General features: G+C 27.8%; 1 protein-coding gene across 8 annotated transcripts in view; it reads left to right on the top strand.

Moving 5' to 3' along the window:
- Positions 1 to 12,500, top strand: part of LOC122533954 (prolactin-releasing peptide receptor-like) — a 17,132-nt gene that overhangs the window by 1,354 nt on the left and 3,278 nt on the right. For 2 of the 8 annotated variants that reach the window (XM_043664147.1, XM_043664151.1), the window contains exons 1-2: positions 1 to 2,635; positions 3,388 to 3,633. The exon at positions 1 to 2,635 is cut by the window's left edge and continues 999 nt beyond it. In XM_043664147.1, coding sequence (XP_043520082.1) covers positions 1,679 to 2,635; positions 3,388 to 3,609 — 1,179 coding nt within the window. In that variant the 5' untranslated portion in view covers positions 1 to 1,678 and the 3' untranslated portion in view covers positions 3,610 to 3,633. Of the gene's footprint in view, positions 2,636 to 3,387; positions 3,697 to 5,250; positions 5,400 to 6,671; positions 6,842 to 7,274; positions 7,510 to 11,344; positions 11,386 to 12,500 lie in introns of those variants that run through there. The other 6 variants (XM_043664152.1, XM_043664149.1, XM_043664145.1 and 3 more) reach the window with 6 other exon arrangements.

Genomic DNA, 12,500 nt, shown 5'->3' with positions numbered 1-12,500 from the left:
ATTAAAATCGGAAAATATTAAGAATATAATAGATTCTGTATGAAATCTTATTTATACCATATAAATAATATTTATTTATGTAATTCTACTGTAATTTGTAGTTTTATCTTATTTGTAATTTCATAGAATATTTTCAGTATGTTTTTAATTCAAACCTTCAAATTATACTGAATCGACAACGTCGCATGTGAAGACGAGGATAATGTCGACGCCTGCGCGAGGAAACGGCGGCTTGTCTATTAGGTTTCGCCAACAATTTCCCATTTTCAGTTATCGATGGAAAAGAGTGGTCGTCACTTCAGAGCGTTAAAAATTACAATACATTGCTAAATGTGTGGTGCTCGCTTTGTCATCTGGACATGAAAAATATCGAATTGCTTTTTATCTTCAAGAGAAAAAATTATAAGTACTTGTAAAAATAGATATAAAAGAATGGAAATATAAAAACTGTTTGTAAAAATTGTGTGTAAAGTGATTTGCAAAAATTTTTATGTGCTTTGTATTCAATTCAATTGTAGTAAATACCTAGTGTACATTTTGTTTTTAGTATACTTATTTTGATTGATTTAATAAGAGCGTGGCACAGTTATAATTATCAAACACCCATTGCAATTGACATTTTTATATAATTTTCTATGTCTGATTTGAAATTTTTATTTCTTGATTTCCTTCTATCTGATTATTTGATTTGTTTCCACTTTCGCTTCTCGTATAATAACAAAGCAGATATATTAGTAAAGACTAATGCTTAAGATAATTAACAGGTGGTTCAAGGAATTAATAAATCTGAATTTTAATTTTAACAAATTAACATTCAAAAAATTAGATTTCTTTAAAAACGAAGTATTCTGCGATAATTTAATTCTTTAATAACATAACTGAGTAATTTTAAAAAAGTCAATTTAACGCATAAAAATGTGCTACAAACTTAAACTAGAAAGAAAGAGAGAGAGAGAAGTTGAGTGAAAGCAAATGCAATAAATAGGTAAATATGTAAATAACAAGAGTAGCAATAAGTTAAAGAATTTTGCAATCTTTTCCTTTATAATTGAATAATTGAAAAAATATTTTTTCAACTGGACATATTGAATGTAAAAGATTTTATGTAATTGGCATTGATCGAAATACTATTCGTGATCACGCAATATCGTTCTATTTTTGGGAAATGTTTTTAACTCGGTAACCTCGAGAAATGCCAGATTTCACCATCTTTAAGATCGGTTATACAATTTGATGAAAGTGAACGGAATACAAAGCAGAAAATTATCAAATTAACAACAATCAAAAAATGTTTAGAATAATCAAAATATGTATTAGTTTATAAGTAATATTATATCGACGATTTTTCCATTCATATCAGTGATCTTACATTAAAATTACCTGCGAACGATCGAAAAAAAGCAAATTTAACCATCTGTAACAAATAAATGAATTATTTCTCATTCGCCTAGTTGATAATATCGTAAGCAATGTAAACGACAGTCGAAATATGTTTTCATTGAATTGCACTATTTCATTCTGCCAATTTGATGAAAAAAGCTCGAGAGGAAAAGAAATTTCGGAAAAACGGACAGAGATAGAAGAGAAAACGAACTGCAAGATTTAGAAACGATTTGTGTGAAACAGGGAGAGTAGATCGAAATAAAAAATCGGCGTTCGGGAACAGAACGATCGAGATATGGATGATGCCACGATTTTGTTAAACACGACTGTCATGGAAGCATGGTCGACTACTAGTCAACCTATTACCGAGAATGATATAACTTCGAACAGTTTTGTGCAATTAATCTTTTACATATTTTATGCAAATATTTTTGCGTTGGGTGTGTTTGGTAACATGTTGGTATGTTTCGTCGTGGCACGAAATCGGCAAATGCAGACAGTTACGAATCTGTTTATCACGAATCTGGCATTAAGCGATGTGTTACTCTGTGTTTTGGCGGTTCCATTTACTCCTTTGTACACGTTTCTCGAAGGATGGATATTCGGAAGAATCCTTTGCCACTTGGTACCGTATGCACAAGGTGTTAGTGTATATATCAGCACATTGACTTTGATGAGCATCGCCATCGATAGATTCATGGTGATCATATACCCGTTTCATCCTCGCATGAAGATCAAAGTTTGTTTAGCCGTAATCGTTAGTATTTGGGTAATTGCATTGCTAGTAACCTTACCATATGGGCTTTATATGTACCTCGAGGAGCCACATATTTATTGCGAGGAACATTGGCCGGATGAACGATTTCGCAAGATCTTTAGTTCTATTACTTCGATACTACAATTTGTCTTACCCTTTTTCATTATCGCTTTTTGTTATACTTGCGTCTCAATCAAGTTGAACAATCGAGCTAAAATGAAACCTGGCATCAAGACTAATGAAAGGGAAGAGGTTGACAGAGAGAGGAAAAAACGAACGAATCGGATGTTGATCGCCATGGTCACTGTATTCGGCGTATCTTGGCTACCGCTCAATATCATCAACGTTATTGACGATTTTTATTCGCCAGCTAATGATTGGACCTATTACAGACTCTGCTTTTTCATGACACATTGTCTTGCTATGAGTAGCACCTGCTACAATCCTTTCCTTTACGCTTGGCTCAACGATAACTTTCGCAAAGAATTTAAGCAAGTACGAATCTACTTTGTATTCTATTTTTTGTCTTTGTTTAGAATTGAATTGAACTTCTGTTGAATTTTTTAAATTTTCTTGTTTTTTTGCGCTTCCTTTTTTTCTTTTATTTTCCTTCTATTTTCAAAAGAACCGATTTAGTAAGATATTTTGCTTTACCTAGGTGTTCCCTAAATCATTACTAACAAGTTCAATGAATCTCACGCTATATTTCATCTTTTCTAATAAAATTTCTCTTCATTTTACACGTGTCTCTGTACCGTGCGTACATGGACTTATATAAAATATTCTGAGTAAAACTGTTGAGCAAAGAGCATATATCATTCGTTTAGAGATTCTCTTCTTTCTCAAATTCTGTTTACTTTACAAAAAACTTCTTTTTAAAAACGGTTTTTAAAATCACTATGTGATTTACAAAAAACAAACCTCTCTAAGTTTAAACCAATTATAATAATTGTTATATGTTATTAAGTCAGTTTAAATTGTTATCTAACAAATACAGATGATAGATATATAGAATTACAAATTTATTAATTAAATAAATAAATTAAATAAATATATCTAATATAAGTAGTATTGTACATTTTTATCGACTTGAAACCAAGTCTAGTATATAAAATACAACGTCACCATGTATAAGATATCCGTCTGTTTTCTTTTTTAATATTTTCCATGATTTTAAATATCTACTTACCAAGTATTTTACATACTGTCAAGATTTCACAATAAAACCAATTTGAAATTTTTTAAAGGTACTCCCATGTTTTTCGAAAACGGTCAACGATTGCACTACAAAAACTAGCGAAGGATTTCGAAATAATACAAAATGTAATGAAAATAATACCCTTCAGGAATTATTATTACAAAATGAAACACAAATAAGAACATCAAATCCTGAAAGTTGCGAATTAATCGTCCTTAAAGCAACCGTCAACAATATGTCAAAAGACCTCGAAGAAACGGAAGTTTTCTAATTCGATCAAGTTCAATCGATGACTGTAAGTATTCACAAATTTCCTCTATGTGAAAGAGAATAATATAACATGTCTTTTTTCTTTAAATCGATCCATTAATTTATTAATTGTTAATACATTAATCCATTAATTGTATTAGATCTTTACATATACTATATATTATACTTTACATATACTATATATTATATTGTACATATATGGATAAACAAACAAAATGGAGAGTTCATTGTTTCTAATAAATTGTTGATCTGACATAATTCAATATTCACTTGATTTGTACATTTAATTTATTTAAACCTAGAATGACATTGTGGAGTTGTTAGTAATCCGATCTTATTTTAATCGTGTCAACAGATGTATAAATAGACATTAGAATATTGAACGTTTGTGTAACTTCCTAATCTGTGCTATATGTAGGTCATAAAGTAAAGAAAAATAAAAGGATAGTCTTGGAATAAGTGTCTTATATATACAGTGTCTTTAACAAAAACATTTGTTAAATAATAAGCGTAGTTTAATTGTCTTTAATAAGTATTTACAACAAATAATGGATTATTTTTCAAAAATTTATGCAATTTCAAATAAGACAAATTATATTTTTCATTACTACTGATTAATGGATAACCAGATAAGCGAATCATTTCAATTTTTGTACTTTGATTTCCTTTCTTTAATTGGAAGAAAAATGTTGCGATCATTTTGTCTTAAGATGTCTAAAAAAAGAACAGAAAAAGAACAAAAATATTTAACAACGATTTTATGACTACAGAGTATCATATATAGCTGAAACAGAAAACAGAAAAGTAATTTTTAGAATTAAATAATAAATACTTAGATATAAAATGAAGTCGAAAACAAAAAATGATTTTCATTTATCGTTTTCACTTGTTATTAATAGGTCCGCCAAAATCCATGCTTAACTTAAAGTCTTTCCATTGTCAAAATGAGTAAAAATGATCATAACAATGATCATTAAAAATTCTAAAAGGAAAGTTCAACACTTTTTCTACTAATTGAAAATTTTTAAACACGACACGTTTATACTTTTCAGACTGGTAGATTTTTATTTCGTTAGATTTCGTTAGATCATGTATGTGGTGTTTAAAACACATTACTTATAATAAACATTCTAATAAATAAATGTTACAATATATTATTCTATTCGTTATTTCAAGACAAAATTGATCATTAACATTGTGATAGTAGATTATACATATGGGTATTTAACAATATCGTTTGGTTGTCATTTTTAATAACACATTGATTTTTAATATCTTCTATTCTTCTTGTGCTTTCATATTTATGTAAGAAAAAAACCGCGCAGGATAAATGACGACAGAATAAAGTGATCATTTAATATTGAAAATGTCAATTCAAATATGACATACTTATCCTGGATATTCTTTTTCTCTAATAGCTTTAATACAAAAAAGTTACAAAATTGATATTCTAACAGCTTACCATTCCTATTTTTTGCATACATTTTAGTATTTTTTTTTTTTTTTTAAGAAAGATTAACTACGTCTTATTAATAACTTTTAATATCACATTTTCTTTAATTAATTTTAATTTAATAATTTAAAAAGTTATTTTTAAATTAAATATTAGAAAGACTAGAAGGGCGAATAAATGTTGTTGCAGATAATATAGCAGTATAATCGAACAGAAATAGAAAAAAATAAAAATAGAAATATGTAGAAGTAGTAGTGGAAATAGATATAGAAATATGTATGGAAGAAACAAATACTGCTATAATTAAAGACACGAGTATCTATCTATTTATATATTGTTATTCAATACATTTCAGTATTAAGTTATTTCAGTATTAAGAACTTCAGGTATTTTCCTATAATTATTATTGCTTACACTGCATAACGTAAAATCGATATTTTGCAACATACAATAAAAAGTTTTTCTGTCTTACAGATAAAAGTTTCTCTATGTTACAGAAACATTTTTCTTCGAGGCTGAAATCTATCATTTTTCAATCAAATAATAAGTTGTTTTATAATTAAAACAAGCAACAATATAAGTAGAAAAACATAATTTTACACGATCACATTACTATAATATTTGAAACTGATTCGTTAATATGAACTAATTTTAAACCACGAAGTGCTATTTATAATTACAAAGGAAATTATAAAAAAGGGATTGAAGAAAATTTTTTTCTTAACTTCGTTGTCATTTATTTTCATTTTTGTCCAAACTGCTTTTTTCTATTTTAAACATTAATTTCTCAGTGTTTATATACAAAGCAACGTAGGTAATATTTTTATAAAAAAATTCATCGTTAATTAATATTATCTATATCAATCGTTAATCAATCACGATTACAAATGAAATAGAAACGCATATATAATTAAATGATATTATATAACTGTGTACATATATATGTAATATACTCATTCGAGTCTGTTTAAGTGTTCTTGGACTTTTGTCATTAAACATGGTTTGAAATTTTATTGAAAAACCTGCTTGATCGAATATGCTAGATAAGAGCATACATTACAGGGTATGTTTACTGATAAAAGCTGATAACGACATCGTTTCGATCGACTGTTCTCGAGAATGTGTTCTCCCCTTTTATTGGTCTCCGATTTCAATTTCACAATAATACTTCATTATCCATACGGTAATCTGAGCACGTCTTGTGAAAAAGGATGGCTGAAATACATTGCACCTATCCACACTTATCTATATATATATATATATATCTATATTTAACTAAATACAATATACATATCATACCTATATCATATACCAAAATATTTTGAAAAATATAAATGATACGATGAAATATTTTAAATGAAAGTTGTAGAATATATTCTCATAAGAGGCAACATACTACATACTACTCTGATATTTGTTTGACTTTATAATGACCTTGTAAAGCTCTGTAAAAGACACATTTGTATTTTTACATGAAAATGTATATTATAGCTGACATTGAGAGATTTTCAGTACATTTATATTTGTAGTTTTTAGTTTTCGTATAAATTATTGTCCAAATATAAAATTTCCATGTCGTATATTACAATATTACTTATTCAATGTTATAGAATGATTGCTCAGGTGGACTTTTACACATCATGATGACACTAAAAAGAGCTAAATTTGTAAGTGTATGTGCGTGTAAGCAATTCAGTTTGATACAAAATTGAATTAGCAATAATTATAAAGCTTCGATAACCATAAATAATTTTCTGTTATTTGAATACTTAATAGAAATTTTTAGCATTTATTCACTTTTTTATTTTCTTTTAATATCTTGTCTGTCAGAAACCATACTCATTGTTTCCATTTCTCTTAGATATTTTCATTGTCAATGGCGGTTCGTGGTTTGAAATTGTGAAATAAATTTTTGAAATGCACATACACATTGTAAATACAATTAATTTTTATTATTTTTTATAAAAAATAAAAGTTATATAATTGTATAGGATTGTTGACGATAAAATTAAATATTATATTATATTATATTAAAGTAAATATTACATTATAGGCGAATATAAATAAATAAAATATATTTATATATCGAGAAAAATTGGGGGTGCTGCAAGAGTTGTCCCTGTCTATGCACGAGCCCTGTTCTTCTTTTACATTTTTTAACACTTGTGGACATAATTTTACATAAGTCAGTAATTCTTACTTTCAATACGTAGATATCATTCAAGAACATATTATGAACAAATTGTTTTAAGTATTCCAATTGAACAATTTTTCCACGGTGTACAATGGATAAAGATAAACTACGTAGAAATCGTATCTTGGTAATAATTTACTTAAAAACTACAGGTATACAGTGCTTCGAAAAAGTATTTTCGATATAGCTACATAATTAAAAGTATAGATTTCCGTTTAAAAATGGAACATGATTTTATTTAAAAAATACTAAATAATATGTTGTTCTTTGTATTCGACAACTTTCATATCTGAAAATGTATTAAAAAAAAGCTAAAATAAAATAAAATTTAAGTTATTGAGAAACAATTTATAATCATTCGTTAATTTTTAAACACTCAGTAAATACGAGCATTCTACTTATTTCTATTTATAAATAATTTATAGCTACTTATTTCTACTTGTAAATAATTTATTCTATTTATAAATAATTTATAATAATTTATAAATTTAATAAAATTATTAATTTAAATAATAATTAATTAAATTATTTATTAATTATTATTTTATAAATTTAATATAATTATTAATTTAAAAGTTTCATTTACGGGACGTATAAGTATGAATTCAAAACCAATTCTGCAGTATAAATATACTATTTTTAAATAATAAGATTGCTTTCTTGTAAAAGACAAGAATTATAACTCATGTCTAACTGACGTTCTGAAAGCTCTGGTTTCATAATTTATCGTTAATCTGTTAAAGATGATAACAATTGATTTTGAAATACTAAAGAAAATGTTTCTATGCGCAGGGAATGTCAGCTTCAACTGAAGTATACCTGATGAGTCATCTAAGAAGTTGAAATATTTTCGAAACAATTAATTGTATCAAAAAATGTTTTTGACAAAAGTTGAATGATTTCGAAAGGGATATTAATGGTGTGTGATTGATATTTTTTAATATTGATGCATAAAAAGCATTTGAAGGTTAAGTTTGTTTTTTCAAGTGAAATTCTATATTTTTTAATACAGTATTTAATTCATTCATCATTATCTATAAAAAAGTATTAAGCTATTTATGCGGAAAAACCATTAGTTTAGGAGATATTTTAATTAAAATGCAGCATTATATTATTCAAAGTTTCGTGCTCAGTTTCGTGCTCTTTAGACGTCAAACGCTTTCCATGCATCAACATTAAAAAATAATAATTATATCAATTCACACTCCTCTCAAAACTATTTAACTTTTGTTTAAAACAGATATTAAATATAATTAATCGTTTCAAAAATATTTTAGCTTTTAGGTGATTCATTCTACACATACATATGAATAAACTTTACATCTTACTGTGTAAAACTAAAAAGTAAAACCATTCCACTACATATCAAACAGAAGTAAAGTATAGTTCCGAGAAGTTCCCAATCTATATGAAATTTTGAGAGGTTTGGAAGAAAGGAGCGAAGAAGTTAGATTAAAATTTTAGCTTAGTTATTTATTAGTATTATCGAGATAATAACAAAAAATTTTCGATAGAATATGTTTAATTTTTGCCTATACATACATTATTAATATAGCAATTCACACTGTAATAATCTTTGTTAGACTGGTAAGTCTAACAAAGATACCGGATAACACAATTGCAATATCCGTTTCACTATCAATATAACATGTTTCACCTAAACTCAGTTTCCGCAACATTGTAAATAAAGAAAATATATAACACAAACCTAACTCCAACAAGTAATATAGAAAAATTAAAAAAGAAAATAGTGCTCAGGAATGAAATTTAATTGTACTACTAATGGATAAGAAATTCTATCGCTATTCGTCATCAGTTATTTGACAATGAATGAATGGTAGATAAAAGTAACGTCTATATAGGCAAAATTCAATATTCGCGAAAGTGACTATAATATAAATATGATCCAACCGTCAAAATAAAATGGAATTTTGAGGTAGTGGAAGCTGAGTGTAGTTATAGAAGAGCTACTTGTCCGATTTTGATGATTTTTTGATATCCAATTGCCGCATTGTAAGTCCGACATTAACGATATTGTTACGTACGATGTACAACGACTGACAACTAATATTAACACATTTATAGATAGAATTCATTATTTCCATCAAATCGACAGTTTCTTGCGAATATCTCGAAAATTAGGCCTGATCTATATTATATATTACATATGTAGGAAAAAGTTGTTTAAAACGTTAATTTTTACAAATCATCGAAATCAGAGTGGAAGTGGTTTATTTACAAGCTTTACTGATTCCGAATTTTAGCTTTAATCTTTATTAGTTTTTGAGATATTAATAAAAAACTTTAAATATAATACATTGAATTATGTTCATATCTTTATTCTGCTCAGTATATATGAGTTGTTCCACTAAAAATCCGACATCAAGGCTGCAATTAAGCCTGTAGGCTATAACCTAATCATAACGATTATTAAGATCGTTATCTTTAATTCTTTTCAACTTGATCAACCACTGTGAGACTACTAATTGCCTGTGAAATATCGATAAAATTCATATCAATAAAATATCGTTAATGTCGAATTTATAAGTGAGATAACTTATAAATCGGTGATGCACAATATGCCCATTTTGAAAATCTTTGCAATCCACAAATCTTTAGCCAGTTCAACTTTTTTTTTTTCATTTATAAAACATTTTAAGATTATATTTCAATTATATTATTTGCATAAATTTAACTCAATTGACACTACACAGGCCAGCGCCACGATTGTGCGTGATTTATAAAATAGTTGTTAGCAGCCGGTGGCGTACTTTCGCGTGATTCGTGACTCCAACATTCTAACATTCGTTTAAAACACATTAATATCACATATTGCCAGGAAAGTAGATTGAAAATTCTGTATACATTCTAATGAAGGTTTTTTTCATAAAAAAAGAATAGCAGAGTTTTTATATTTTCCATTTTAAAAGAAATGTGTCTGGTATTTCTTTCTGGCGCACAAATACAATATTTTACTTTACTTTTCCGCGGGAAATTTCAGCGTTACTTCATTAGGAGAAATATTTAGGGAAATGTTTTGAATTTTACTATGTGAAAGAAAATTATTAAATATACGTATATGTATAAAAATACATATTATTTATTTTAATTTTTTACAAATACAAATCTTTAGAACCTCTTCATATCAATATAATAAAGTTGCTTTAATTTCTATCTTCATTTTACACTACTTTCATAAAAAAGTATCAGCCATCACTACAGTGATGGTGCTGTACAACGCTGATTAATACAACGAAGGCGGATTACTTATGGTTAGTAACGTCTGTATAAGCAGAATTTAATATATTATACTCAAAATTTTTTATTAATATCTCATAAACTAGTAAAGACTTGCAAAAATTTTATATTCAGAGTCCTCTCTCTCTTTCTCTCTCTCTCTTCCTATTACTTTAAAGTTTCATTCTGATAATTGGATCATACCGTAATTTGTATTATATCCAATCTATATCCAAAAATAATTTGCTTTATATCAAATCATTCCATAAGTTCGTTCCGTTTTCTATAATACTTATTTGTAATAATACTTATTATAATAATATAATAATAATAATAATGTAACAATACTTATTATAATGTTTATTTAAAATTTATAATATACCCGTAAAATATCATCCTCTTGTTCTACAATTTCTTCCCATCTTTTTAGTAAAGACATGCCATTGTTGTAAAATTTCTTTAGTTTCTCAATAAAATATTTTTCGAGATCTTTTTTAATATTGTCATATTTTTTGCTAAGCTAAAAAGTATTGCAACGATCGAAATAGCTAATAATTTGAAAGGGCAATATCAAATTTACATAATCTTTCTTTTACACATTTTGGTTCATATAACCTGGCATTATTGTGATATGTATGTGATATGTATGTTTTGTTGTGATTGTTTCTCTTGCTTTATTCAGTAAGTATTTCTCTGAATTTATTGTTTGATTACTCGGAAACAATTCGAAAAACGAAATTCTTTGTTTAACATACCGTTGAACTTGTTCTTCTTTTCTGGTCAAAATTCGTTTTCTTTGACGATTCTCCTTTGAATAAAGATTGTTATACAGAATCTACTTTTCACTTTCAGCTAGCAAACGTTTTAGCAATTCTTTTGTATTGCGAACAAACAAAGGCATGCACGTTGATTGTTCCATACTTCCAGTTTCGATATTATTCCCATTTTCTTTAAATGTTTGTGCACAGTAGATAGCGTTGACAATTTAGAACTTCCGATATTTCTTGAATCGATAGTCTCTTCCTTTCACTAAATTTCGAATCATGTTGTCGTTCATTTGAAATGGACGTCCGGAACGAACTTATTGGGATGACCTAATATAATTTGCCCTGTTAGAACTCTATGGACGTTTATATATCGCGTGTTTATATATCACGTCACATTTTTTCCACTGAAATATAATCTTGTGATTAGACGAATTTTAAATTTTACGGGCGTCTTACATTCTACGCGTAATCAAACATATACTAACATGTATCGCATTAAACTATAATCGCATAATACGCGACAAGTGACTTTTCGCGAGCGTGTGACACCCGTATCAGTTGCATTAAAATATATAGTTCCGATTTCAGTGGGAGAAATGTGACATGCTATATAATGCTGACATGATATGTAAAATGCCCTCTATAGTTGTAATGTTTTGTGTTCTGACGAATTTAACATATACAAGGTGTTTCGTAACTTGTGGGACCCACTTCGGGAGCTGACTGTACGCCTAAAAATAATGAAAAAACGTCATATAAATATATGTCCTATCTGTCTTTGTTTATGAGATATAATGAATTTTATAAACAGAGCAAACTCTAGTAAGTTAGTTTTACCAGGGATGGTATATTCAATTTTCATAATAATCATTATTGGGATGAAGAAAATCCACATGTTATTGTGCATTCAAGACATCAACACCAGTTTAGTTTAAACGTATGGGCAGGAATAATTGATAAATTTTTAATTTAAAACCTTTTTTTCTTGATGGGAAACTAACAGGCACAAAGTACGTTGAATTTTTGAGCACGCGTTTGCACGAAATATTAGAGAAAGTTCCAGTCGATATTAGACTTCGTATGCGGTTTATGCATGATGGAGCTTCGCCGCATTTTAGCCAAGTGACTAGGCAATTTTTAAATCAACACTTTGCACAACCATAAATGGATTGGTCGTGAAGGTCCTATTGCATGGCCTGCTCGTTCTCCGGATTTGAATCCATTAGATTTTCATTTGTGGG

Source organism: Frieseomelitta varia, unplaced genomic scaffold (assembly GCF_011392965.1).
Source record: "Frieseomelitta varia isolate USP_RPSP 00005682 unplaced genomic scaffold, Fvar_1.2 scaffold_564, whole genome shotgun sequence".
NCBI classification, from domain to species: Eukaryota; Metazoa; Arthropoda; class Insecta; order Hymenoptera; family Apidae; genus Frieseomelitta; species Frieseomelitta varia.
The sequence above is the reverse complement of the archived record's forward strand: the minus strand, read 5'-3'. Positions and strand labels throughout refer to the sequence as shown.